Here is a 26,538-nt window from a genome sequence, read left to right on the forward strand (position 1 = left end):
AAAGGAGTGATTCTGCAGGTGGTGACCACAGACCACTTCTCAATTCCTATGCTTCCTGGCTGATGTTTTGGTCACTTTTGAATGCTGGCGGTGCTCTCACTCTAGTGGTAGCATGAGACGGAGTCTACAACCCACACAAGTGGCTCAGGTAGTGCAGTTCATCCAGGATGGCACATCAATGCGAGCTGTGGCAAAAAGGTTTGCTGTGTCTGTCAGCGTAGTGTCCAGAGCATGGAGGCGCTACCAGGAGACAGGCCAGTCCATCAGGAGACGTGGAGGAGGCCGTAGGAGGGCAACAACCCAGCAGCAGGACCGCTACCTCCGCCTTTGTGCAAGGAGGTGCACTGCCAGAGCCCTGCAAAATGACCTCCAGCAGACCACAAATGTGCATGTGTCAGCATATGGTCTCACAAGGGGTCTGAGGATCTCATCTCGGTACCTAATGGCAGTCAGGCTACCTCTGGCGAGCACATGGAGGGCTGTGCGGCCCCACAAAGAAATGCCACCCCACACCATGACTGACCCACCGCCAAACCGGTCATGCTGGAGGATGTTGCAGGCAGCAGAACATTCTCCACGGCGTCTCCAGACTCTGTCACGTCTGTCACATGTGCTCATGTGCTCAGTGTGAACCTGCTTTCATCTGTGAAGAGCACAGGGCGCCAGTGGCGAATTTGCCAATCTTGGTGTTCTCTGGCAAATGCCAAACGTCCTGCACGGTGCTGGGCTGTAAGCACAACCCCCACCTGTGGACGTCGGGCCCTCATACCACCCTCATGGAGTCTGTTTCTGACCGTTTGAGCAGACACATGCACATTTGTGGCCTGCTGGAGGTCATTTTGCAGGGCTTTGGCAGTGCACCTCCTTGCACAAAGGCGGAGGTAGCGGTCCTGCTGCTGGGTTGTTGCCCTCCTACGGCCTCCTCCACGTCTCCTGATGTACTGGCCTGTCTCCTGGTAGCGCCTCCATGCTCTGGACACTACGCTGACAGACACAGCAAACCTTTTTGCCACAGCTCGCATTGATGTGCCATCCTGGATGAGCTGCACTACCTGAGCCACTTGTGTGGGTTGTAGACTCCGTCTCATGCTACCACTAGAGTGAGAGCACCGCCAGCATTCAAAAGTGACCAAAACATCAGCCAGGAAGCATAGGAATTGAGAAGTGGTCTGTGGTCACCACCTGCAGAATCACTCCTTTTTTGGGGATGTCTTGCTAATTGCCTATAATTTCCACCTTTTGTCTATTCCATTTGCACAACAGCATGTGAAATTTATTGTCAATCAGTGTTGCTTCCTAAGTGGACAGTTTGATTTCATAGAAGTGTGATTGACTTGGAGTTACATTGTGTTGTTTAAGTGTTCCCTTTATTTTTTTGAGCAGTGTATATTAATAAGGAGACACAGCATAGATGGTCAGTTTCGACATTGCTAGTTTGCTTCCTTTACCTAAATGAATCTGTGCATGTCATACACAAGTATGGATGCCCAAAACGGACATCATATTACATGATATACTCACTGTTGGTTTCAGAAACAGGGAAGCATTTGTCCACCATGGCCATGTATTTCTCTTCTGTGGTGAGCACTGTGCCCCCTGTTGGCAGCAGCTTGTGGCGCGGGGGCACACCCTTCACAAAGGTCTGGAAGAAAGGAGTCACTGCACGAGGTCTATTTCAATTTTTCTGTTATTTATTTAGCTCAAATACTGTATACATTTTTCTTATGCTGCTTATTCATTCACCTATTCAGACAAAATGTCTCCCCAATTTTTTTTATTTTACCTTTATTTAACTAGGCAAGTCAGTTAAGAACAAATTCTTATTTTCAATGACAGCCTAGGAACAGTGGGTTAACTGCCTGTTCAGGGGCAGAACGACAGATTTGTACCTTGTCAGCTCGGGGATTTGAACTTGCAACCTTTCGGTGACTAGTCCAACACTCTAACCACTAGGCTACCCTGCCGCCCCAATGACTATGTCCTCCTTATGGCTGTTAAAAAGAGTGTCATAAGAGTGTCCTGCTCACCTCGAAGCTGCTGTGGCACTCCAGGCAGTAGTTGCCACGCACCACCACGTACCTCTCTTCCCACCTGGTTGCTTCAAAATGAAGGACTTGTTCCTCATACAGCACCTCCCCCGCCTCCGGAGGACCCTGGATCAACACAGAGATTATGTCTTGATACCATGTCCTCAGCGGTAATCAATGGAGAGATCCATTGAACACATACGCACACACTCACACACACACACTCCTTACCCTCTGTTTAAGGAGCTGTTTTGTCTTCTCTTTTGGCTCCTGCAGCTCATCCTGGACTTGGGAGAAGAAGACCACAGAGTACTGTGTCCTGTAGTGGGGACGGAACTCTTTCAACTCTGCCTCTGCACAACCTACAAACAACATCACCCAATCATACAGTAAATAGCATTATACACTAAATATACAAAACATGAAGAACACCTGCTAGTAGTACCGTAGTTGAGCGGAAAAAGGGGAAGTTCTAAAGGGGCCGCTTCATGAGGTTTACTTCAAATGAATCAATATGTATATATATTTTTTTTAAGTTGGCATATTAGATTTTATTGTTTAAAAAACGTATGAAAGAGATGAGTGTTTTTTCACTATCTAATCATGACATGGGGTTATTCAATGACAGACATGTATTTGGTTCAAATCTATCACTTGATGGTTTCCTTTTAGAGAGACAAATAATCATGTTTTTTTGCATAACGCTACAGTATATATCCGCCTCACTTTTACGGAAATAAGTAGTACTGCTAGGTTTATCAACATCAAAGTTAGTGCATTCATCTTAAGATAGCTAGGTGAGACAACCACATATCAGTCAAATATGCAGCATATGAACATTCCAGCTAAAAACTGTATATATAGCATTTAGCAAAGAAATCTAAAATCTAGTAATAAAACATCTGAGAACAGTAACATTTTACACACACATAAGTAAAATAAATAATTTCTGGTATACAAATTCCCCTGGCTACGAGAGTGGATTGTGTCTCCCCCTCCGCCAACCCCTCTTTTACGCTGCTGCTACTCTGTTTATCATCTATTCATAGTCACTTTAACTATACATTCACACACATATCACCTCAATTAGCCCAACTAACCGGTGCCCCCCGCACATTGGCTACCCGGACTATTTGCATTGTGTCCCGCCCACCCCTCACCCGCCAACCCCCTCTTTTACGCTGCTACTACTTAACTATATGTACATATTACCTCAATTAGCCCAACTAACCGGTACCAACTATATATTGCCTCGCTACTGTTATTTTCACTGTCATTTTACTGTTTTCTTTTCATTTGTTGTTGTTTACCTAATACCTATTTTTTGTTTACCTCATACCTATCTTTTACTTAAAATTTGCACTGTTGGTTAGGGCTTGTAAGTAAGCATTTCACTGTAAGGTAACCTGTTGTATTCAGCACATGTGACAAACTTTTATTTGACTTTGATTTGAAAATGCCACGGCACTATCTGATGTGTGGAGACATTTCACTGCAGCTAATGTGGAAGGAAAAGCTGTGTACATTTGCAAATACTGTGCCAAATGCAGAATCATCTGGCCAGGTGCATAAAGTTTCCTCAGTGCTCACAACACGCAACCTCTGACAAAAGTCCCTCTACTTCTATTCGATGTGAAAATTATGAATCAGACACCTTATCGATAGCAACAGCTCATGGTCCTCCTGGAATCAGACGTTTTTTTGACTCAATGGAGAAACGTAGTCAGAGAAATGCTGATGAATGTCTTGCTCGAGCTGTGTACGCAACCGGTTCACCTCTGATGCTCACAGGCAATGTGTATTGGAAGAGATTTCTGAATGTTCTTCGCCCAGCATACTCCCCTCCAACCAGACATGCTTTATCTACTAATTTGCTGGATGCAGAGTTCAACAGAGTTCAAGTGAAGGTCAAGCAAATCATAGAGAAAGCAGACTGTATTGCAATCATCTCTGATGGGTGGTCGAATGTTCGTGGGCAAGGAATAATTAACTACATCATCTCCACCCCTCAACTAGTATTCTACAAGAGCACAGACACAAGGGACAACAGACACACCGGTCTCTACATTGCAGATGAGCTGAAGGCAGTCATCAATGACCTTGGCCCACAGAAGGTATTTGCACTGGTGACAGACAATGCTGCAAACATGAAGGCTGCTTGGTCTAAAGCGGAGGAGTCCTACCCTCACATCACACCCATTGGCTGTGCTGCTCATGCATTGAATCTGCTCCTCAAGGACATCATGGCACTGAAAACAATGGATACGCTCTACAAGAGAACCAAGGAAATGGTTAGGTATGTGAAGGGTCATCAAGTTATAGCAGCAATCTACCTCACCAAGCAAAGTGAGAAGAATAAGAGCACCACATTGAAGCTGCCCAGCAACACCCGTCGGGGTGGTGTTGTCATAATGTTTGACAGTCTCCTGGAGGGGAAGGAGTCTCCAAGAAATGGCCATATCACAGTCTGCCGATACGGACAGCCCCATCAAGAGGATCATCCTGGATGATGTATTTTGGGAGAGAGTGGTAAGCAGCCTGAAACTCCTGAAACCTATAGCAGTAGCCATTGCACGGATTGAGGGAGACAATACTATCCTGTCTGATGTTCAGACTCTGCTTGCAGATGTAAGAGAAGAAATCTGTACTGCCCTGCCCACTTCACTATTGCTCCAAGCAGAGGAAACTGCAGTTCTGAAATACATCAAAAAGCATGAAGACTTCTGCCTGAAGCCCACATACGCCGCAGTGTAGTGTACATGTTGGACCCCAAGTATGCTGGCAAGAGCATCCTGTCTGGTGTAGAGGCCTATCAACAAGGCCTATTGTGTCATCACTACCGTGTCTCGCCACCTAGGCCTGGATGTGGGCAAGGTTCTTGGCAGCCTGGCGAAGTACACTTCCAAGCAAGGTGTTCCTGTCACGGTTCATGAATCCACTGCCTCCCTCTCTCTCTCTCTCTCTCTCTCTCTCTCTCTCTCTCTCTCTCTCTCTCCCGTGTTTGTGTGGGCGTGGTTCCCAATCTCGGCCTGATTGTCTGCGCCAGCTGGAATCACTTATCTTCCCTTTATATGTTCTGTAACCAGTGTTCTTGTTGTCAGATCGTTGTTACTTCCCTGAGGTTGTGTCGTGTGTCCGTGCTCATTCTCTCGCCGCCCTTGTGTGGATTATCTTCTGTGCTCCTTCCTACCCATCCGGACACACTCCCCTGGATTTCTCAGCACGCTATCATCGGAAGATGCGCTCTAGTCCCTGGGTCGGATTCCGTCTGAGTACAGTCTGTCTGTCCTGTTGCTGCTGTAAACTGTATTCATTAAACCATCGTTGCTTGCATCTTGCATCCGCCTCTGTATTGTCACAGAACGATCTGACCAGACCATGGATGCAGCGAGTTCAACGAGTCTGACCGAATTCATTTCCCGCAGTATCACGAGAATGGATCAACAAGAGGAGAACATCTCCAGCACAGGTCGGGCAGTACAAGCCCTTGCGACGCAGGTATCCCAGCTGACCCAACAATTACAACATCTGAGGGGTCTCGCTGCGCCACCTACACCGGCAGTTCAACCCGCCCCGCCAGAGCCGGATTCCCAGCTAGAGCCACGGCTACCGACACCAGAGGGTTATTCAGGTGATCCTGACTATTGCAGAGCTTTTCTTACGAGATGTTCCATGCATTTCTCGTTGCAGCCACGGACCTTCAACCGTGAACAGTCTAAGGTAGCATTCGTACTCACACTGCTATCAGGCAAAGCGGCTCTTTGGGGAACGGCGGTGTGGGCGAACCAGGACCCATGCTGCACCTCTTTCCAGACACTCTCCGAGGAGATGAGAAGGGTCTTCGATCGGGCCGTGGCGGGTAGGGAGGCGGCCAGACTACTCGCTGACCTTCGCCAAGGAGACCGTTCAGTATCGGAATACTCCATCCAATTCCGCACTCTGGCCGCAGAGTGTCAGTGGAACGAGGAGGCGCAGTGGGACATGTTCCTGCATGGGCTGGAGGACCGGATCCAGAAGGAGATTTATGTTCTGGACCTTCCCAGGAGTTTAAATGGACTAGTGGAACTAGCCTTGAGGGTCGACGCTCGTCTGAGTCGTATTGGCCGCCGAGCATGCCCTAACAGACCGTATAACGACACGGAGGGCTGGCATGCCAGCGGCGGGAACACGGCCAGTTCAGCCTCCGCTCACGAACCCATGCAGCTGGGGAGAGCTCGCCTCTCCCGGGAAGAGAGGGAGAGGCGGAGATCCCAAGGACTCTGTCTCTACTGTGGTAGAGCGGGCCACTTTATCCACTCCTGCCCGGTAAAAGATCAGGCCCGGTAGTAAGTATGAGGCTACTATCGGGTGGTGTCACCACAGAGAAGACCTCATCATCTACTCTCCTCCCGGTAAGACTAAGATGGGCCACCCACACGCACGACACCCAAGCCTTACTGGACTCAGGAGCAGAGGGTAATTTTATGGACTTCAAGCTCGCTCACAAACTCCAGATTCCTATCACCTCACTCACGCACAAGATATCCGTCAACGCTCTCAATGGTCAAGAACTCCCCAACATTTCTCACACCACTGAACCTATCACACTCATCACTTCTGGCAATCACACTGAGACACTATCATTTCTACTCATGGACTCACCCCTTGCACCATTAGTTCTCGGCCACCCTTGGCTCACCCAACACAACCCCAGAGTTGACTGGGGTCATAACTCTATATCCATGTGGAGTAACAAGTGTCTTGAGTCCTGTTTAGTGTCTGCTTGTTCATCTGTGTCTGATTCTGTGTTTCTAGAGGAGGCAGTGGATTTGTCTAACGTGCCCGTTGAATACCTCGACCTGAAGGAGGTGTTCAGTAAGTCCCGTGCTGCTTCTCTTCCTCCGCATCGTCCCTATGACTGTGCAATAGAATTATTGCCAGGTGAGTCTCCGCCTAAAGGCAAGTTATATTCACTCTCTGTTCCTGAGAGGGAGGCTATGGAGAGATACATCTCTGATTCTCTGGCCTCTGGATTCATTCGTCCTTCCTCTTCTCCAGCGGGGGCGGGGTTCTTCTTTGTGGGGAAGAAGGACGGATCTCTGCGTCCTTGCATTGATTACCGTGGGTTGAATAACATCACAGTGAAGAATACCTATCCCTTACCGTTGATGTCCTCAGCCTTTGAAAGGTTACAGGGAGCATCCGTGTTCACTAAGTTGGATTTACGTAATGCATATCATTTGGTTCGCATAAGGAGGGGGGACGAATGGAAGACCGCGTTTAACACCCCCAGAGGGCACTTCGAATATTTGGTCATGCCTTTTGGGCTATCCAACTCCCCAGCGGTTTTCCAGGCACTCGTCAATGACGTGCTGAGAGATATGATTGATCAGTTCATATATGTTTACCTGGATGACATACTGATTTTTTCTTCTTCTCTCCAGGAACACGTTCAGCACGTCAGACGAGTGCTTCAGAGGTTGTTGGAGAATGGACTTTTTGTCAAGGCGGAGAAATGCATTTTTCATGCACAATCCGTTCCATTCCTAGGTTACATCGTCTCGACTGAAGGTATTCGCATGGATCCTGACAAGGTTAAGGCTGTGGTGGATTGGCCAAGCCCAGATTCCCGTAAGGCCCTACAGAGGTTTCTGGGATTCGCCAATTTCTACCGGCGTTTCGTTCGCAACTTTAGCCAGATAGTCGCTTCTCTTACCGCCTTAACCTCCCCCAGAGTGACGTTCAGGTGGTCCGATACAGCCGAGGCTGCATTCGCCAAACTCAAGAGCCCCTTTGTTTCGGCCCCCATCCTCATAGCTCCCGATCCCTCGCGTCAGTTCGTGGTGGAGGTGGACGCTTCAGAGGTGGGGGTAGGTGCGGTACTTTCCCAACGTTCCTCTTCTGACGACAAGATGCACCCTTGCGCGTTCCTGTCCCATCGGTTATCACCTGCGGAACGCAACTACGACATTGGCAACAGAGAGTTGTTGGCAGTGAAGTTAGCACTGGAGGAGTGGCGCCATTGGTTAGAGGGTTCGGGGATACCTTTTATAGTTTGGACCGATCACAAAAATTTGGAATATATCAGAACCGCCAAGCGACTCAACTCCAGGCAGGCGCGGTGGGCACTCTTTTTCGGACGTTTTGACTTCTCTCTCTCGTATCGCCCGGGTTCCAAGAATGTCAAACCCGATTCCCTTTCTCGCATTTTTGACCATTCCGAACGCCCATCCACTCCCGAGTGCATCCTACCCGGGACCCTAGTGGTCTCCACACTCACATGGGAGGTTGAATCGAGGGTCAAAACGGCCTTAGAAGGGGTAAAGCCTCCGCCCGGTTGTCCGCCTAATCGGTTGTTTGTGCCGGAGGGGTGTCGGTCCGATGTTATTCGGTGGGGGCATTGCTCCAACGTAGCGTGTCATCCAAGAGTCAGCCGCACTAGCTTTTTGGTTAAGCAACGCTTTTGGTGGCCACTGATGGCTCGTGACATTCACAGTTTTGTCTTGGCTTGCTCGGTTTGTGCCACTGGGAAGACTTCTAATCGACCTCCAGATGGGTTACTCCAACCGCTGTCGGTCCCTTCGAGACCCTGGTCCCACATCGCGCTAGATTTTGTTACCGCCCTCCCGCCCTCCCAGGGCAAGACGGTTGTTTTGACCGTGGTGGACCGGTTCTCGAAGGCGGCTCATTTTATTCCCTTGCCTAAATTACCATCTGCCAAGGAGACAGCGGTAACTGTCGTGGATCACGTCTTTCGCTTACATGGCCTGCCGATGGACGTAGTTTCTGACAGGGGGCCCCAATTTGTGTCCAAGTTTTGGCAAGAGTTTTGTAGGTTACTGGGAGCGAGTGTCAGTCTGTCTTCAGGGTTTCATCCCCAGAGCAACGGTCAAACGGAGAGGGCCAACCAAGATTTGGAGAGAGTGTTGCGATGTTTGGTTTCTAAGAATCCCTCTTCCTGGAGTCAACAACTCTCTATGGTTGAGTACGCTCACAATTCGTTGCCAGTGGCAGCCACGGGTCTCTCTCCGTTTGAGTGTAGTTTAGGTTACCAGCCACCTATCTTTCCCAGTACGGAGTCCGAGGTCACTGTTCCCTCCGCTCACGCTTTCATCCAGAGGTGCCGTCACGCATGGAGCAGAGCCCGTGAGACTCTTCTCCGGGTGGGGGCGCGCACCAAGGCTAAGGCCGATCGCCGCCGGTCGAAGCCTCCGGTATACGTCGTTGGCCAAGGAGTGTGGCTTTCTACTAAGAACATTCCACTCCGATCCGTTTCGAACAAGCTTGCCCCCAAATTTATCGGCCCGTTCAAAGTCACCAGGATCATTAGTCCGGTGGCGGTCCGGCTCAAGCTTCCTCCGGCGTATAGGAGAATTCATCCTACCTTTCATGTGTCTAAAATAAAACCTGTGTTTCAGGCACGCATTAACCCGCCGGTCCCGGTTCCCCCGCCGCCACAACTTGTTGATGGGGAACCCACCTTTTCTGTCAATCGTATTTTGGACTCTAGAAGGAGGGGACGCGGAATCCAGTACCTGGTGGACTGGGAGGGTTACGGTCCGGAGGAGAGAAGTTGGGTACCTGCTAGGGACATTCTGGATCACTCCCTTATCGATGATTTCAATCGACAGGTAAATTCGCCTGGGAACGCCAAGAGGCGTTCCTAGGGGGGGGGGTATTGTCACGGTTCATGAATCCACTGCCTCCCTCTCTCTCTCTCTTTCTCTTTTTCTCTCTCTCTCTCTCTCTCTCTCTCTCCCGTGTTTGTGTGGGCGTGGTTCCCAATCTCGGCCTGATTGTCTGCGCCAGCTGGAATCACTTATCTTCCCTTTATATGTTCTGTAACCAGTGTTCTTGTTGTCAGATCGTTGTTACTTCCCTGAGGTTGTGTCGTGTGTCCGTGCTCATTCTCTCGCCGCCCTTGTGTGGATTATCTTCTGTGCTCCTTCCTACCCATCCGGACACACTCCCCTGGATTTCTCAGCACGCTATCATCGGAAGATGCGCTCTAGTCCCTGGGTCGGATTCCGTCTGAGTACAGTCTGTCTGTCCTGTTGCTGCTGTAAACTGTATTCATTAAACCATCGTTGCTTGCATCTTGCATCCGCCTCTGTATTGTCACAGTTCCGTTCCCCAGTTTCTGTGTTGTTGTGGATTTGTACAGTGAGGGAAAAAAGTATTTGATCCCCTGCTGATTTTGTACGTTTGCCCACTGACAAAGAAATTATCAGTCTATAATTTTAATGGTAGGTTTATTTGAACAGTGAGAGACAGAATAACAACAAAAATATCCAGAAAAATGCATGTCAAAAATGTTATAAATAGATTTGCATTTTAATGAGGGAAATAAGTATTTGACCCCTTCTCAATCAAAAAGATTTCTGGCTCCCAGGTGTCTTTCATACAGGTAACGAACGGAGATTAGGAGCACACTCTTAAAGGGAGTGCTCCTAATCTCAGTTTCTTACCTGTATAAAAGATACCTGTCCACAGAAGCAATCAATCAATCAGATTCCAAACTCTCCACCATGGCCAAGACCAAAGAGCTCTCCAAGGATGTCAGGGACAAGATTGTAGACCTACACAAGGCTGGAATGGGCTACAAGACCATCGCCAAGCAGCTTGGTGAGAAGGTGACAACAGTTTCTGTGATTATTCGCAAATGGAAGAAACACAAAAGAACTGTCAATCTCCCTCAGCCTGGGGCTCCATGCAAGATCTCACCTCGTGGAGTTGCAATGATCATGAGAACGGTGAGGAATCAGCCCAGAACTACACAGGAGGATCTTGTCAATGATCTCAAGGCAGCTGGGACCATAGTCATCAAGAAAACAATTGGTAACACACTATGCCGTGAAGGACTGAAATCCTGCAGCGCCCGCAAGGTCCCCCTGCTCAAGAAAGCACATATACATGCCCGTCTGAAGTTTGCCAATGAACATCTGAATGATTCAGAGGACAACTGGGTGAACGTGTTGTGGTCAGATGAGACCAAAATGGAGTTCTTTGGCATCAACCCAACTTGCCGTGTTTGGAGGAGGAGGAATGCTGCCTATGACCCCAAGAAACCATCCCCACCGTCAAACATGGAGGTGGAAACATTATGCTTTGGGGGTGTTTTTCTGCTAAAGGGACAGGACAACTTCACCGCATCAAAGGGACGATGGACGGGGCCATGTACCGTCAAATCTTGGGTGAAAACCTCCTTCCCTCAGCCAGGGTATTGAAAATGGGTCGTGGATGGGTATTCCAGCATGACAATGACCCAAAACACACGGCCAAGGCAACAAAGGAGTGGCTCAAGAAGAAGCACATTAAGGTCCTGGAGTGGCCTAGCCAGTCTCCAGACCTTAATCCCATAGAAAATCTGTGGAGGGAGCTGAAGGTTCGAGTTGCCAAACGTCAGCCTCGAAACCTTAATGACTTGAAGAAGATCTGCAAAGAGGAGTGGGACAAAATCCCTCCTGAGATGTGTGCAAACCTGGTGGCCAACTACAAGAAACGTCTGACCTCTGTGATTGCCAACAAGGGTTTTGCCACCAAGTACTAAGTCATGTTTTGCAGAGGGGTCAAATACTTATTTCCCTCATTAAAATGCAAATCAATTCATAACATTTTTGACATGCGTTTTTCTGGATTTTTTTGTTGATATTCTGTCTCTCACTGTTCAAATAAACCTACCATTAAAATTATAGACTGATCATTTCTTTGTCAGTGGGCAAACGTACAAAATCAGCAGGGGATCAAATACTTTTTTCCCTCACTGTATGTGCTTATGTGTGTATTTCAGGAAATGGCTTCCTGAAGTCCTAAGCAGCTGATTGGTCGGCCCCATTGATGATTGGAGCTCTGACCCCGCCCTCTCGTCAGGAGATACAGCTGTTTTCAATTACCGACTCCTTCTGCAGCTTTAAAATCCCGTGTTCCTTTGTTAGGAGGGAGCTTCTTGCTATGTCCAGTGTTACGTTGTTGGTCTCGATGATTTTTGGTAATTTATTTTGTAGCTGGTCCTGCTGACGTTTGTGTATGCCATAGGACTGTGATTTTGATTAGTGAAATTGTTCACTTTAAGTTTGTATTGTTCTGTTTCATTTGTTCCCAGGGGGGAAGGGGAAGGCACCTTGGGAGTGCTTTGGCAGGAGGCCTGCGGGCATACATATACCCGTAGTATGTACTATGTCTATGCACACTAGGTAAGACCTGGGTGGCCCATCCCCTGTACTTTGGTTAGTGTGCTAGTTAGGTAAGTTGTGGGTAGGTAGGAGATAGGGCTCTTTTACTTTCTTTGCTTTGGTTAACATTTGCTGTTAATGGTAATATATTCTGCATCTGTTATCCTTTCCTGCACCTACAGTCACATACCTCTTTCACTCCATGGGGAGGTGAGTGTAGCAGGGTGTTGCGTTCCCTCCAAGAGGCGTGTGTAACACAAGGGCTTTGGGATGGAGATGCAATATAGCAGTCGTGCCAACATGTCTCACCAGCCACCTGGTGGAAGGGACTTTGTGGATCTGAGGCTCTTTCCCCTGTTGCCTCCATCATCCTCCAAATCCCAACATCAGCCGCCTCGGAGCGCAACTGGTCCTTGTTTGGGAACACACACCAAAGCACGTAACAGGCTGACCAATACAAGGGTTGAAAAATTGGTGGCCATCTGGGAAAATGTGAGGCTTTTTGAGCCTGACAACGATCTATCCTCAACAAGGTTGGAAAGTGACAGTGAAGATGAGGCCTCAGTCTGATGTTCAAGAGGTGGACATTGAGGAGGTCCAGGGAGAAGACATGGAAGCCTGAGAGGAAGACAACCAGAGCTTTAGTTTCTAGACTATCATTTAACAGATACAGTGGGGAGAACAAGTATTTGATACACTGCCGATTTTGCAGGTTTTCCTACTTACAAAGCATGTAGAGGTCTGTCATTTTTATCATAGGTACACTTCAACTGTGAGAGACGGAATCTAAAACAAAAATCCAGAAAATAACATTGTATGATTTTCTAATAATTAATTTGCATTTTATTGCATGACATAAGTATTTGATCACCTACCAACCAGTAAGAATTCCGGCTCTCACAGACCTGTTAGTTTTTCTTTAAGAAGCCCTCCTGTTCTCCACTCATTACCTGTGTTAACTGCACCTGTTTGAACTCGTTACCTGTATAAAAGACACCTGTCCACACACTCAATCAAACAGACTCAAACATCTCCGCAATGGCCAAGACCAGAGAGCTGTGTAAGGACATCAGGGATAAAATTGTAGACCTGCACAAGGCTGGGATGGGCTACAGGACAATAGGCAAGCAGCTTGGTGAGAAGTCAACAACTGTTGGCGCAATTATTAGAAAATGGAAGAAGTTCAAGATGACGGTCAATCACCCTCGGTCTGGGGCTCCATGCAAGATCTCACCTCGTGGGGCATCAATGATCATGAGGAAGGTGAGGGATCAGCCCAGAACTACACGGCAGGACCTGGTCAATGACCTGAAGAGAGCTGGGACCACAGTCTCAAAGAAAACCATTAGTAACACACTACGCCGTCATGGATTAAAATCCTGCAGTGCACGCAAGGTCCCCCTGCTCAAGCCAGCGCATGTCTAGGCCCGTCTGAAGTTTGCCAATGACCATCTGGATGATCCAAAGGAGGAATGGAAGAAGGTCATGTGGTCTGATGAGACAAAAATTTAGCTTTTTGGTCTAAACTCCACTCACCGTGTTTGGAGGAAGAAGAAGGATGAGTACAACCCCAAGAACACCATCCCAACCGTGAAGCATGGAGGTGGAAACATCATTCTTTGGGGATGCTTTTCTGCAAAGGGGACAGGACGACTGCACCGTATTGAGGGGAGGATGGATGGGGCCATGTATCGCGAGATCTTGGCCAACAACCTCCTTCCCTCAGTAAGAGCATTGAAGATGGGTCGTGGCTGGGTCTTCCAGCATGACAACAACCCAAAACACACAGCCAGGGCAACTAAGGAGTGGCTCCGTAAGAAGCATCTCAAGGTCCTGGAGTGGCCTAGCCAGTCTCCAGACCTGAACCCAATAGAAAATCTTTGGAGGGAGCTGAAAGACCGTATTGCCCAGCGACAGCCCCGAAACCTGAAGGATCTGGAGAAGGTCTGTATGGAGGAGTGGGCCAAAATCCCTGCTGCAGTGTGTGCAAACCTGGTCAAGGACTACAGGAAACGTATGATCTCTGTAATTGCAAACAAAGGTTTCTGTACCAAATATTAAGTTCTGCTTCTCTGATGTATCAAATACTTATGTCATGCAATAAAATGCAAATGAATTACTTAAAAATCATACAATGTGATTTTCTGGATTTTTGTTTTAGATTCCGTCTCTCACAGTTGAAGTGTACCTATGATACAAATTACAGACCTCTACATGCTTTGTAAGTAGGAAAACCTGCAAAATCGGCAGTGTATCAAATACTTGTTCTCCCCACTGTATATGCTGAAAATGTTTTTGGGAGATGTGATGGATCATTGGGGATCCTTCAATATTCCCTTTTGTTCAGTGAAATCATCCCATGTGAAGAGTCAACTAATTTCATTAAAGTAAAATTCGTAACTAAATAATTGATTTCTATTGGAAGGATTTAATAATTTGCAATTGTCTACGTATAAGGTAAAAGGTTTGTATGTCTCCATTTGATATGGAAATATATCCAATGCAAAAAACATCTACATTTAAATTGTATTAATTTGCATATTTCTGTTTATTCCCAGGGAAAGTTTCCACCTGAATATTCCTCAATGTGCAATCCTACTAGTCACACACTCCCCCGCTGGCTGCCAGCCTGTCACATAGCGTTTGCATATCTGCTGAGCTTTGAAAGTTAAAACAATGATAAACAGTCGTGGTTTTACATACTAAGCTTCCTGCGATCAGGCTGGCCAATCCAGAGCTGGCTCACAGGGGGGAGTTTACAACTGTGTGTAAATAGTGTTCTGTTGAAGGAGGGCAAGTTCAACAGGCTATACCATTACATCATCCATCCACAACCCCATGTATTGCATTATGGAAAGGAGGTTCTGCAGCCTAATTCTGTGGAGTGGGTGTTGTCACAGTAAAAAGGGTTCTGTGCTCAGATGAGATTGTGAGGTGTGTTCTATTATCGTCATGACCTGCTCCTCAGTATCAGTTAGCAATAGTGTTGCTGTACTGGCGACCTCAAGTGATGTATTGACTGTGACAACATTGTTTTCACTGCAGGCTTCAGCTGTGGTAGATATGACATAGCAGGGTGCCATGGGATGCTGGGATTAATGTAGGAAATAAGAATGTAACATCAACATTGATATTGAATGACAGCCAGAAGCGAGTCTAATATTTCCCCAATGAAAAATATATCTCTGCACTGTGTACTACAATAAGCATCTTTGTCCTCACAATGAGGAAATGCCTGGTATGTTGAGTAAGAGGGCTTTTGTGGACAATAGGTGTATTTTCTTTACAACTACCTTATGCAGCACAACTTTAGAATTACAACCTGCAAGACAATGTATAGTAGTTCAGGATAGTAATATGTTAAACGCCACCTGGTCCTAGCCACAGCCATACCTGAGCTGCTAAGCGCACATATTTTGGGGTGTGATACTGCTCCCGGTTTCACTACGAGCTTTGGAAGCTTTTACATTTTCTCTTTACTGAGCCCAAGGTCATCCAGTCTCTGTGTCTCGCTCTCGCTCTCTGACACTTGCTCTCTCTCTCTCTCTCTGACACTCGCTCTCTCTCTCTCTCTCTCTCTCTCTCTCTCTCTCTCTCTCTCTCTCTCTCTCTCTCTCTCTCTCTCTCTCTCTCTCTCTCTCTCTCTCTCTCTCTCTCTCTCGCTCTCTCTCTCTCTCTCTCTCTCTCGCTCTCTCTCTCGCTCTCTGACACTTGCTCTCTCTCTCTCTCGCTCTCTCTCGCTCTCTCTCTCTGACACTTGCTCTCTCTCTTGCTCAAGGGGTCACAGCCCACTGGGCACAAACTGGTTGAATCGACATTGTTTCAATGTAATTTGTCAACGTATTGTGACATGGAATCTTGTTGGAAAATACATTGGATTTGAAAAAAGTCATCGCCTGTTGTTTTGAGGGTGACATTTCAAACACAGGACTATGTCATCATGGTAACCAAATTTCAACAGACAAACTTAGTATAAAATATGTTGAATTCGTACCCTTAAAACTACGTCAGATCTTCAACGTTTTATCCACTATCAGAAAATAACAATAGGCTGGACAGCACCTCCTACTGGATAATTTTTCTATCTACAGATACCCTTCGGTCTCCCATCCAGGGTTTAAACCAAGCCCAGTCCAGCTATTACATTGGTAATAGTCAGTGACAATGTGCTATCATAAGAATGACTGAAATTCTACCCTCAAAACAAGGGTTTACATTGATGCTTTTTTTTTCAAATCCAAAGTATGTTCCACGTAGACTCCACATCACAATTACGTCGAAACAATGTTGATTCAACCAGTTTGTGCCCAGTGGGCATGTTCAAGATAGCATATTTAGGTCCTCACAGGACTCTGGAGATCATCACAATTGCTGTAATAATCTGCGCAGAATCTCAAATGGATTTGGTCACTTGCATCTAAATGTACAGTACCAGTCAAAAGTTTGGACACACCTACTCATTCAAGGGTTTTTCTTTATCAAAATATTACCCAATTATCCATGTTGAAATGACGTAGGGCTGTTGCGGTGACCGTATTACCGCCACACAGGAAGTCACAAGTCATGAAGGCAGTCAAATTCCATGTGACCGTTTAGTCACGGTAATTAGGCTCCTCCATGCTCTGATGCTGCTGATGGTCATTAGTAGCCTACCAAACTTGCTAACTGCCTGGTATTAAGCACTCTATTATCCCTCTAATCACTCTGACGTCATTGCAAATGTAATCAAACACTTAATGAGAGCCCATGAGCTCATGTTGCGCAACATTTATATAGGCTATGCAATTGCGAGAGAAAACAGAGTGATGGCCTCTATTAAAAGGAGAATGATCCCATCAGCTTTCTATAGGCTAGGCATAATATATTTATTAACTTTCCTAATATTAAGAACATTGCTTATCTTTATAACATTCGTATAGCCTACCTGGCTGGCATGAAAATTAACCACGGGGATAGCGTCCTCCATTCGCTATTTAAGTGAATAGATGACATGCATTTTTCCCCCTGCCCCTGTTTCGAGACAGGTGCATGATAATGGTCCATTCTAAATCAAAATAAATGTCACACATATATTATTTAGTGTATGTAAAGTAGAGGTCGACCAATTAATCGGAATGGACGATTAATTAGGGCCGATTTCAAGTTTTCATAACAATCGGTGATCGGTATTTTAGACACCTTTATTTAACTTGGCAAGTCAGTTAAGAACACATTCTTATTTTCAATGACGGCCTAGGAACGGTGGGTTAACTGCCTTGTTCAGGGGCAGAACGACAGATTTTTACCTTGTCAGCTCGGGGATTCGTTTTTGCAACCTTCCGGTTACTAGTCCAACGCTCTAACCATCTGCCTTACATTGCACTCCACGAGGAGCCTGCGTGGCAGGCTGACTACCTGTTACGCGAGAGCAGCAAGAAGCCAAGGTAAGTTGCTAGCTAGCATTAAACTTATCTTATAAAAAAACAATCAATCTTAACATAATCACTAGTTAACTACACATGGTTGATGATATTACTAGTTTATCTAGCGTATCCTGCGTTGCATATAATCGATGCGGTGCCTGTTAATTTCTCATCGAATCACAGCCTACTTCGCTAAACGGGTGCTGATTTAACAAGCGCATTCGCGAAAAAGCACTGTCATTGCATCAATGTGTACCTAACCATAAACATCAATGCCTTTCTTTAAAATCAATCCACAAGTATATATTTTTAAACCTGTATATTTAGTTAATATTGCCTGCTAACATTAATTTCTTATAACTAGGGACATTGTGTCACTTCTCTTGCGTTCCGTGCAAGCAGTCAGGGTATATGCTGCAGTTTGGGCCGCCTGGCTCGTTGCGAACTGTGTGAAGTCCATTTATTCCTAACAAAGACCGTAATTAATTTGCCAGAATTGTACATAATTATGACAGAACATTAAAGGTTGTACAATGTAACAGCAATATTTAGACTTAGGGATGCCATCCGTTAGATAAAATACGGAACGGTTCCGTATTTCACTGAAAGAATAAACGTTTTGTTTTCGAAATTATAGTTTCCGCATTCGACCATATTAATGACCAAAGGCTCGTATTTCTGTGTGTTATGTTATAATTAAGTATAGGATTTGATATTTGATAGAGCAGTCTGACTGAGCGATGGTAGGCAGCAGCAGGCTCGTAAGCATTCATTCAAACCGCACTTTAGTGCGTTTGCCAGCAGCTCTTCGCTGTGCTTCAAGCATTGAGCTGTTTATGACTTCAAGCCTATCAACTCCCGAGATTAGGCTGGTGTAACCGATGTGAAATGGCTAGCTAGTTAGCGGGGTGCGCGCTAATAGCGTTTCAAACGTCACTCGCTCTGAGACTTGGAGTAGTTGTTCCCCTTGCTTTGCAAGGGCCGCGGCTTTTGTGGAGCGATGGGTAACGATGCTTCGAGGGTGGCTGTTGTTGATGTGTTCCTGGTTCGAGCCCAGGTAGGGGCGAGGAGAGGGACGGAAGCTATACTGTCACACTGGCAATACTAAAGTGCCTATAAGAACATCCAATAGTCAAAGGTATATGAAATACAAATGGTATAGAGAGAAATAGTCCTATAATTCCTATAATAACTACAACCTAAAACTTCTCACCCGGGAATATTGAAGACTCGTGTTAAAAGGAACCACCAGCTTTCATATGTTCTCATGTTCTGAGCAAGAAACTTAAACATTAGCTTTTCTACATGGCACATATTGCACTTTTACTTTCTTCTCCAACATTTTGTTTTTGCATTATTTAAACCAAATTGGACATGTTTCATTATTTATTTGAGGCTAAATTGATTTTATTGATGTATTATATTAAGTTAAAATAAGTGTTCATTCAGTATTGTTGTAATTGTCATTATTACAAATAAATAAATAAGAATCGGCCGATTAATCGGTATCTGCTTTTTTGGTCCTCCAATAATTGGTATCGGTATCGGCGTTGAAAAATCATAATCGGTCGACCTCTAATGTAAAGACAAGATTAAATCAAGAATAGTCTGATGAGTGACAATATTAGCCTATCACTTGTGAGATGGTGCTGACAGAGATGTTTGCCTCGCTTCAAGTCCTTAGGAAACTATGCAGTATTCTGGTTTTTATGTATTATTTCTTACATCGTTGTCCCAGGAAATCTTAATTCTTATTACATACAGCCGGGAAGAACTATTGGATATAAGAGGGACGTCAACTTACCAACATTACGACCAGGAATAAGACTTTCCCAAAGCAGATTCTCTGTTTGGACCACTTCCGAGGACAATGGATCTAATCCCAGAAGCCGACCCAAGACAATGGCGCCGCAGATGGGGCAGACGGAGAGGCCTCCTGGTCAGGCTCCGTAGACGTACACGTCGCCAACCGCTCCCGAATATACTACTCGTCAATGTCCAGTCTCTTGACAACAAGGTACACGAAATTCGAGCAAGGGTTGCCTTCCAGAGAGACATCAGAGATCGTAACATTCTCTGTTTCACAGAACCATGGCTCTCTCGGGATATGTTGTCGGAATCGGTACAGTCACCGGGCTTCTCCATGCATCGCGCCGACAGAGATAAACACCTCTCTAGGAAGAGGAAGGGCGGGGGTGTATGCTTCATGATTAACGACTCATGGTGTAATCATAACAACATACAGGATCTCAAGTCCTTCTGTTCACCTGACCCAGAATTCCTCACAATCAAATGCCAACCATATAACCTTCCCAGAGAATTCTCATCAGTTATCATCACAGCTGTGTACATTCCCCCTCAAGCAGATACCACGACGGCCCTCAAGGAACTTCAGTGGACTCTATGTAAACTGGAAACCATATATCCTGAGGCTGCATTTATTGTAGCTGGGAATTTAACAAAGCAAATTTGAGAACAAGACTACCTAAATTCTATCAGCATATTGATTGCACTACGCGCGGGGGTAATACACTCGACCACTGCTACTCTAACTTAATAGGTATACTACTAGGTATTAATGACGCCACGTAAAATGTTGTGCTACACATGCAACACAGCATTCCTAACCTAGCCCACAATGTCTGCTGTGTGGATTGAGCAGTCAACAAGTCGAGCAGTCATTTGAAAGAGTAAGAAAATTTCAGCGAGACAACTCAAAGGCGAAATCCATTAACACCAAGATAATGGAATTCATTGCTCTTGACAATCAACCGTTCTGTCGTGGGTGATGTTGGCTTTCGACGATTGGTCGAGCACCGTTACACACTACCAAGTGCGCTATTTTTCAGATGTTGTCCTACCGGAGTTACACAGTAACTGCTATTAGCTTCACGACTGACATTTGGACCAGCGATATCAGCCCCATGAGCATGCTGAGTCTGACAGCACAGTGGGTCCTCGAGGATTTCGTACTGAGGAAAGTCGTTTTGCATGCTCATGAATGTGCTGCTTGTCATACCGCTGCTGCCATTTCAATGGCATTTGAGAACATGTTTGAAACATGGAAACATGAACACACTAGCTAGCTCCATTCGAACAACTGACTCGAGAAATAAGGTCATCAACTGCGCCTGCAGCAGACGTGATACCCTCTGTCATGGCATTGAAACGCCTGCTCAGCAAAACTGCCGACACGGGCTGTGAACAAGCGATTCGGTGGCATTCTCGCTTTACTGTGTCGCCACCATGCTCGATGCTATGTACAAGGACCGCTACTTCGATGCAGACAATAAACAGGGTTTATGTGAAATGTTACATACACAGCTGGACAAGATGGAAACGGACACAGTGACAGTACGCACCGAGGAAGAGAGGCCACGGACAGGCAGAGCTGAAACTTCACTGCTTGACATGTATGATGAAATCCTGGTTGAGAATGAAACGACTGAACAAATGCACAATAAAACAACACAGCAAGTAAGTGAAAGATTATGATTATGTTTTACTGGTAATGGGGACATAAGTAATGGCCAACAAAATTACTTTTGGGTCAGTGTGTGTAAAATTATTTAACTAGGCAAGTCAGTTAAGAACAAATTCTTATTTACAATGACGGCCTACCCCGGCCAAACCCGGACGGATGTGATACAGCCTGGATTCAAACCAGGGACTGTAGTGACACCTCTTGCACTGAGATGCAGTGCCTTAGACCGCTGCGTCCATGTGTGTGTGTTAACTATTTAACTGTACTAGAATGCTTAAAAGGCAGCTAAAATTTTAAATATCGGTTATCGGTATCGTTTTTTGGGGGGGCAAGGAAAATATTGGATATCAGTATCGGCCAAAAATGTCATATCGGCGCATCACTATTAATGTACAATTATGCAAATATCTGTTATTATTCATTTCAGATAGTTGTTTATGGTAGAGAATGACATGGCCAAAGCTTAACATCCGAAAGCACTGTCCATTAGCACATGCTAACACACACACATACACACACACAAACAATGAATGAGAGAAAGAGAGAGATAATAATCCTTTGTCCACAGTCCCCACCCATATGTTTCTCAATAGACACCATGGTAACCTGAAGAGAGAAAGGTAAAACAGGTCCAGGAACTTTTTGACTGCTTCTCACTTTTCAGCTGCCTGCACGGCTAGAAGGGGTGACCTTACTTGATAAAGCCCTGCCAGATACAGACAAACAGCAGAACCAGGACTAGGGTGAAACTCCAAAAGGTTATTTCAGGAAGGTTCTATGAGGCTACTGTATAATTCCCATGACATCCTCCTATGCTCCGATGTATATTTATTTGCTGTTCTCTCCACATCTCCAGTCTGTCTCAGGCTAGTGATGTAGCATGGTGTATCCTACAGCCACATCACATCACACCACTGACCATCCACGCCTCCTGCAGATTTTAAACGTTTGATCTTTCTCAGATGACATTGACCAAGCAATTGGTGATTTGATCTTTTTACATAGCAGGATCCTCAAGTGTTAGTCAAACATTCAGTACCAATCAAAAATTTTGACACACCTACTCATTCCATGGTTTTTCTTTATTTTTACTAGTTTCTACATTGTAGAATAATAGTGAATAGTGAAGACATCAACACTTAATTTGTGGAATTTCTTTCCTTCTTAATTTGTTTGTGGAAGAGGAAGAGTCTTGGTAGTTCCAAACTTCTTCCATTTAAGAATAATGGAGTTCCTGGGGACCTTCAATGCAGTAAAAATATTTTGTACCCATCCCCAGATCTGTGCCTCGACACGATCCTGTCTCGGAGCTCTACGGACAATTCCTTCGACCTCATGGCTTGGTTTTTGCTCTGACATGCACTGTCAACTGTGGGACCTTATATAGACAGGTCTGTGCCTTTCCAAATCATGTCCAATCAATTGAATTTACTCCAATCAAGTTGTAGACACATCTCAAGGATGATCAATGGAAACAGGATGCACCTGAGCTCAATTTTGAGTCTCATAGCAAAGGGTCTGAATACTTATGTAAATAAGGTATTTATGTTTTTTATTTTTAATATATTTGCAAAAAATCTAAAAACCTGTTTTCGCTTTGTCATTATGGGGTATTGTGTGTAGATTGGTGATGATTTTTTTTGTTAATACATTTTTGAATAAGGCTGTAACGTAACAAAATTTGGAAAAAGTCAAGGGGTCTGAATACTTTCCGAAGGCACTGTATCTGTATTTTCTTGACCAAGCATATCAGGTGAAAAGATATGATGAATAGAAAAAACAGTTCCACTGAGAAAGACCACTGGGCAAAAACTGGCTGAATCAACATTGTTTCCACGTCATTTAAACCCCGCCAAAAATATATGATGTCTTTGAATCAATGTGGAAAACTGATTGGATTTGTAAAAGTCATTAACATAAGGGAATTTCGGATTTTTTACACCCAATTTAACCTAAATCCAAAAACAGGATGACATTTGTTGGATTATGTGTTGAATTAACCTTATTTGACAACTCAACCAAATTAACCTAAATCAAAACTAGACGTTATACTCACGTATGTGCCCAGTGGGTAGCAGCCTATGCGACAGTGGAACAAAATATTGAAGACGGTGTGAATTTTTAAAAAGTTCATTAAATTGGTTTGTAAAATTTGTCCGCGGAAAACAGAGTTGCGTAATCTTGCCACTCTCGCAGGTACAGACTACCACGCAACCGCGTCTGGAGCAGACAAAGTATGAGCACACATAATCATTTTGGAAAAGTGTTCCTTTACCTCGTATGTAGTTGGATCCATGTTCATCTAGGAGACTAGAAGGTGATAACCCCATGTTGGCGAGCTGGTTTTGGAGAAGAGTCTACTCTCCGCAGGTATGGTTCACTCCTCAGGTGTACTGTGTCGCATCGATCGTGGCGCCGCACGGTGGAGACGCCTCTCTCTGTCTTCCGCTCAGTGACTGGCATTCAATGACAGGCGGGCGTGGATAGAGTGGACAGTCCAGCTGTTATTGTGAACTCCCCATCCCACAAGCGCGACTTCCTCGTTCTCGTTCATCATCTCGTTTATTCATCGGCCCCTAAAGATGTAGATTCGTATTGCTTCACGCCAGGAGGCAAGATAATAACCTCAGTCTGGTATGGAAAATACAAGACACCAAACAGCCGATTCCCACAAAATGGGAGCAGGCAGCCTCAATCAATCTTTCATTTAGGGGGGGCTTGTCCAACTCAAGCTGTCATAAAAAAAATATCACCCCCCTCCCCAAATGTAAAAATATTTTCACATGACCCTCCCCTTGTACTGTAAAATGAATTGAACACCCTCCCCCTCGTAAAATAAACTCAATATAATGTTTACGACCACGAATAACAATAAATGTAGCGACCCTACGTTTTTAAACGTTGATATCAACTTTGCAACATGCTATTATGGCACAGTTGATGCCAGGCAGGGCTACGGTCTGAAGGTTCAGAGCTAGCCGACCACCACAGATGAGCTTACTGTTTCATTACTTCACGATCAGAGCTGGTTGCAGACAATGATCAGCTAGGAGGAATCAGATTTTCAAAATGTTGATGCCACATTTGTAATTATATAAAATATATGCAACAAATTTTCCACCAAGAGGTTTCTGTGCCAATGCATCACACAACCAATAAACAAAACACCTACTTCGGGCACTTCATTATCATGGTCTGGGTTTTCAACACTACAATAAATAAACTATGTCAATCTCGACAAACAGAAAACACATCCCTCCCTATCCTGTAGGCTTACCCAGTATCGAAGGCTTGGCTTGACAATTTCTAAATGTCATTAAAAACTTCTTCAGGCTAGGGTAATATTTTCTCAATTTCCGCCTGACTGACGTGCCCAAAGTAAACTGCCTGTTACTCAGGCCCTGAAGCCAGGATATGCATATAATTGGTACCATTGGATAGAAATCACTTTGAAGTTTGTAGAAATGTTAAAATAATGCATGAGACTATAACACAATAGATATGGTAGGAGAAAATCCAAAGAAAAAACAACCAGAATTCTTTTTTTTTGAGAACCCATGCTCTTACAATGGAAAGTATAGGGGCAAATCCAAATCCATCTCCCAGATTGCAATTACTATGTCTTCCACTAGATGTCAACAGTCTTTGTTCAAGGTTTCAGGCTTGTTTCTTCCAAAACGAGGAAGAATAATGAGTTTTAGTACTGGGATACAGACTTGGAAATTCGTGTATGTGCGAGCGACGAAGAGGACGCACACCTGCTAATATCGCTTTCCTATTGAACATACTTCTTTCCGTATGAAATATTATAGTTTAATTACATTTTAGCGTATCTGAGGATTCAATAGAAAGTATTTTGACTTGTTTTAACAAAGTTTAGCAGTATTTTTTGGATTCCTTTCTCTGCAGGTTGAACGAGTGGATTACTCAAATCGATGGTGCCAACTAAACAGACTTTGGGATATAAAGAAGGATTTTATCTAACAAAACGACACTACATGTTGTAGCTGGGACCCTTTGGATGACAAATCAGAAGAAGATTTTCAAAAAGTAAGTGAATATTTCATCGCTATTTGTGAATTTATGAAACCTGTGCTGGTGGGAAAATATTTTGAAGTGATATTCTATTTAAAAAATCAGCCATTTACAATAGTCATTTACAACATTAACAATGTCTACACTGTATTTTTTATCAATTTGATGTCATTTTTAATGGACAAAATTTGCTTTTCTTTCAAAAACAAGGGCATTTCTAAGTGACCCTAAACTTTTGAATGGTAGTGTATATGTATATATATGCTTAATGCATTCCTTGCTTTGATTTACGTGTATTTTGGGTATGTGTTGTGACACTGTTAGATATTACTTGTTAGATATTACTGCACTGTCAAAGCTAGAAGCACAAGCATTTCGCTACACCCACAATAACATCTGCTAAATACATGTATGTGACCAATAAAATGTTATTTGATTTACACTTATTTTACTTCCAAGGTCATTTCATGGGGATTATTATGGTTGTCTCAATCATGTTATATACTTAGGCTATTGTAACAAGGCATATGCTACCACTGTAGGCTTACTGCCACTGCCCAAGGGCATACCAGGCTTTCAATGCAACTGCCATTAGTGCTCACTTTGCCACCAATGAACCCTGGTTAGAGTGTCTGTTGCAGCTTTCACTTACTTCCACTAAAATTGGTGGCAGCGTTGGGATCACGTCCAGCTCACATCTAGTTATGTGATCTAGTGGTGGGAATCATTCTGTTTTCAACATTGTGTTGGGTGTAATTACATTGATATATCTAGTGAACAATGGATAGAAGTCGTCACTACAGGTGTGATCAAGCCTTACATCAAAGTTGCCTGAAACTGAATGGAAAGTGCTATGCACTGACCAGTTATTCAGAAGAAAATCCTCTGTGACTAAGTTAACTTACCAGTCTGGACCCAAAACAAACACATTCTACACATTTACAAACTGTTTAAAGTGTTGTTACGACCATGGTGTTATTTTGTTACCGAAGCTGAAATATCAAATAACCTGATAATGATCCACTTCATATTGGAAGACAAATAATTTAAGTGTGTTATGGAGCAAAACACAACTATCCTTTTTTTATTGGATAAAAACCAGTAATATCAATCACTGTTGATCCATCCTGTTCTGATCTAGTGAGATGTAGTAGGATTTTCTACAGCCTAGAATCAAGGCCTTTCCCAGTCATAAAGGACGAAGCTTGGCCCCTCTTGGTTCTCATTGGCAAAGACTGAACTCAAGTTAGGGGTTATATGTCAGACTCTCCTACACCACTTTGCCCAACTTGTTATACCCCAGAGGTTGTAAATAACCCATTTTTAATGTGATATAACTTGTATCATTATTATAGGGCCGTGAAACCCATGGCTTCAGACACACATTTATTCCTTATATTACTGTAGCACAGTGTTTCCCAACCCTGTTCATCAAGTAC

At 44.7% G+C, this 26,538-nt stretch overlaps 1 protein-coding gene across 3 annotated transcripts in view; it reads right to left on the reverse strand.

The window, feature by feature from the left end:
- LOC139578749 (protein Niban 1-like) overlaps positions 1 to 23,508 on the reverse strand; it is a 45,028-nt gene extending 21,520 nt beyond the window's left edge. For all 3 annotated transcript variants that reach the window (XM_071406729.1, XM_071406730.1, XM_071406731.1), the window contains exons 1-4: positions 23,340 to 23,508; positions 2,259 to 2,389; positions 2,028 to 2,153; positions 1,522 to 1,642 (exon numbers count right to left, since the gene is read on the reverse strand). In XM_071406729.1, the coding sequence (XP_071262830.1) occupies positions 1,522 to 1,642; positions 2,028 to 2,153; positions 2,259 to 2,389; positions 23,340 to 23,394 (433 nt within the window). In that variant the 5' untranslated portion in view covers positions 23,395 to 23,508. The remainder of the gene's footprint in view (positions 1 to 1,521; positions 1,643 to 2,027; positions 2,154 to 2,258; positions 2,390 to 23,339) is intronic.
- Between the last annotated feature and the right edge of the window lie 3,030 nt (positions 23,509 to 26,538).

This window comes from Salvelinus alpinus, chromosome 6 (genome assembly GCF_045679555.1).
Source record: "Salvelinus alpinus chromosome 6, SLU_Salpinus.1, whole genome shotgun sequence".
Taxonomy (NCBI): Eukaryota; Metazoa; Chordata; class Actinopteri; order Salmoniformes; family Salmonidae; genus Salvelinus; species Salvelinus alpinus.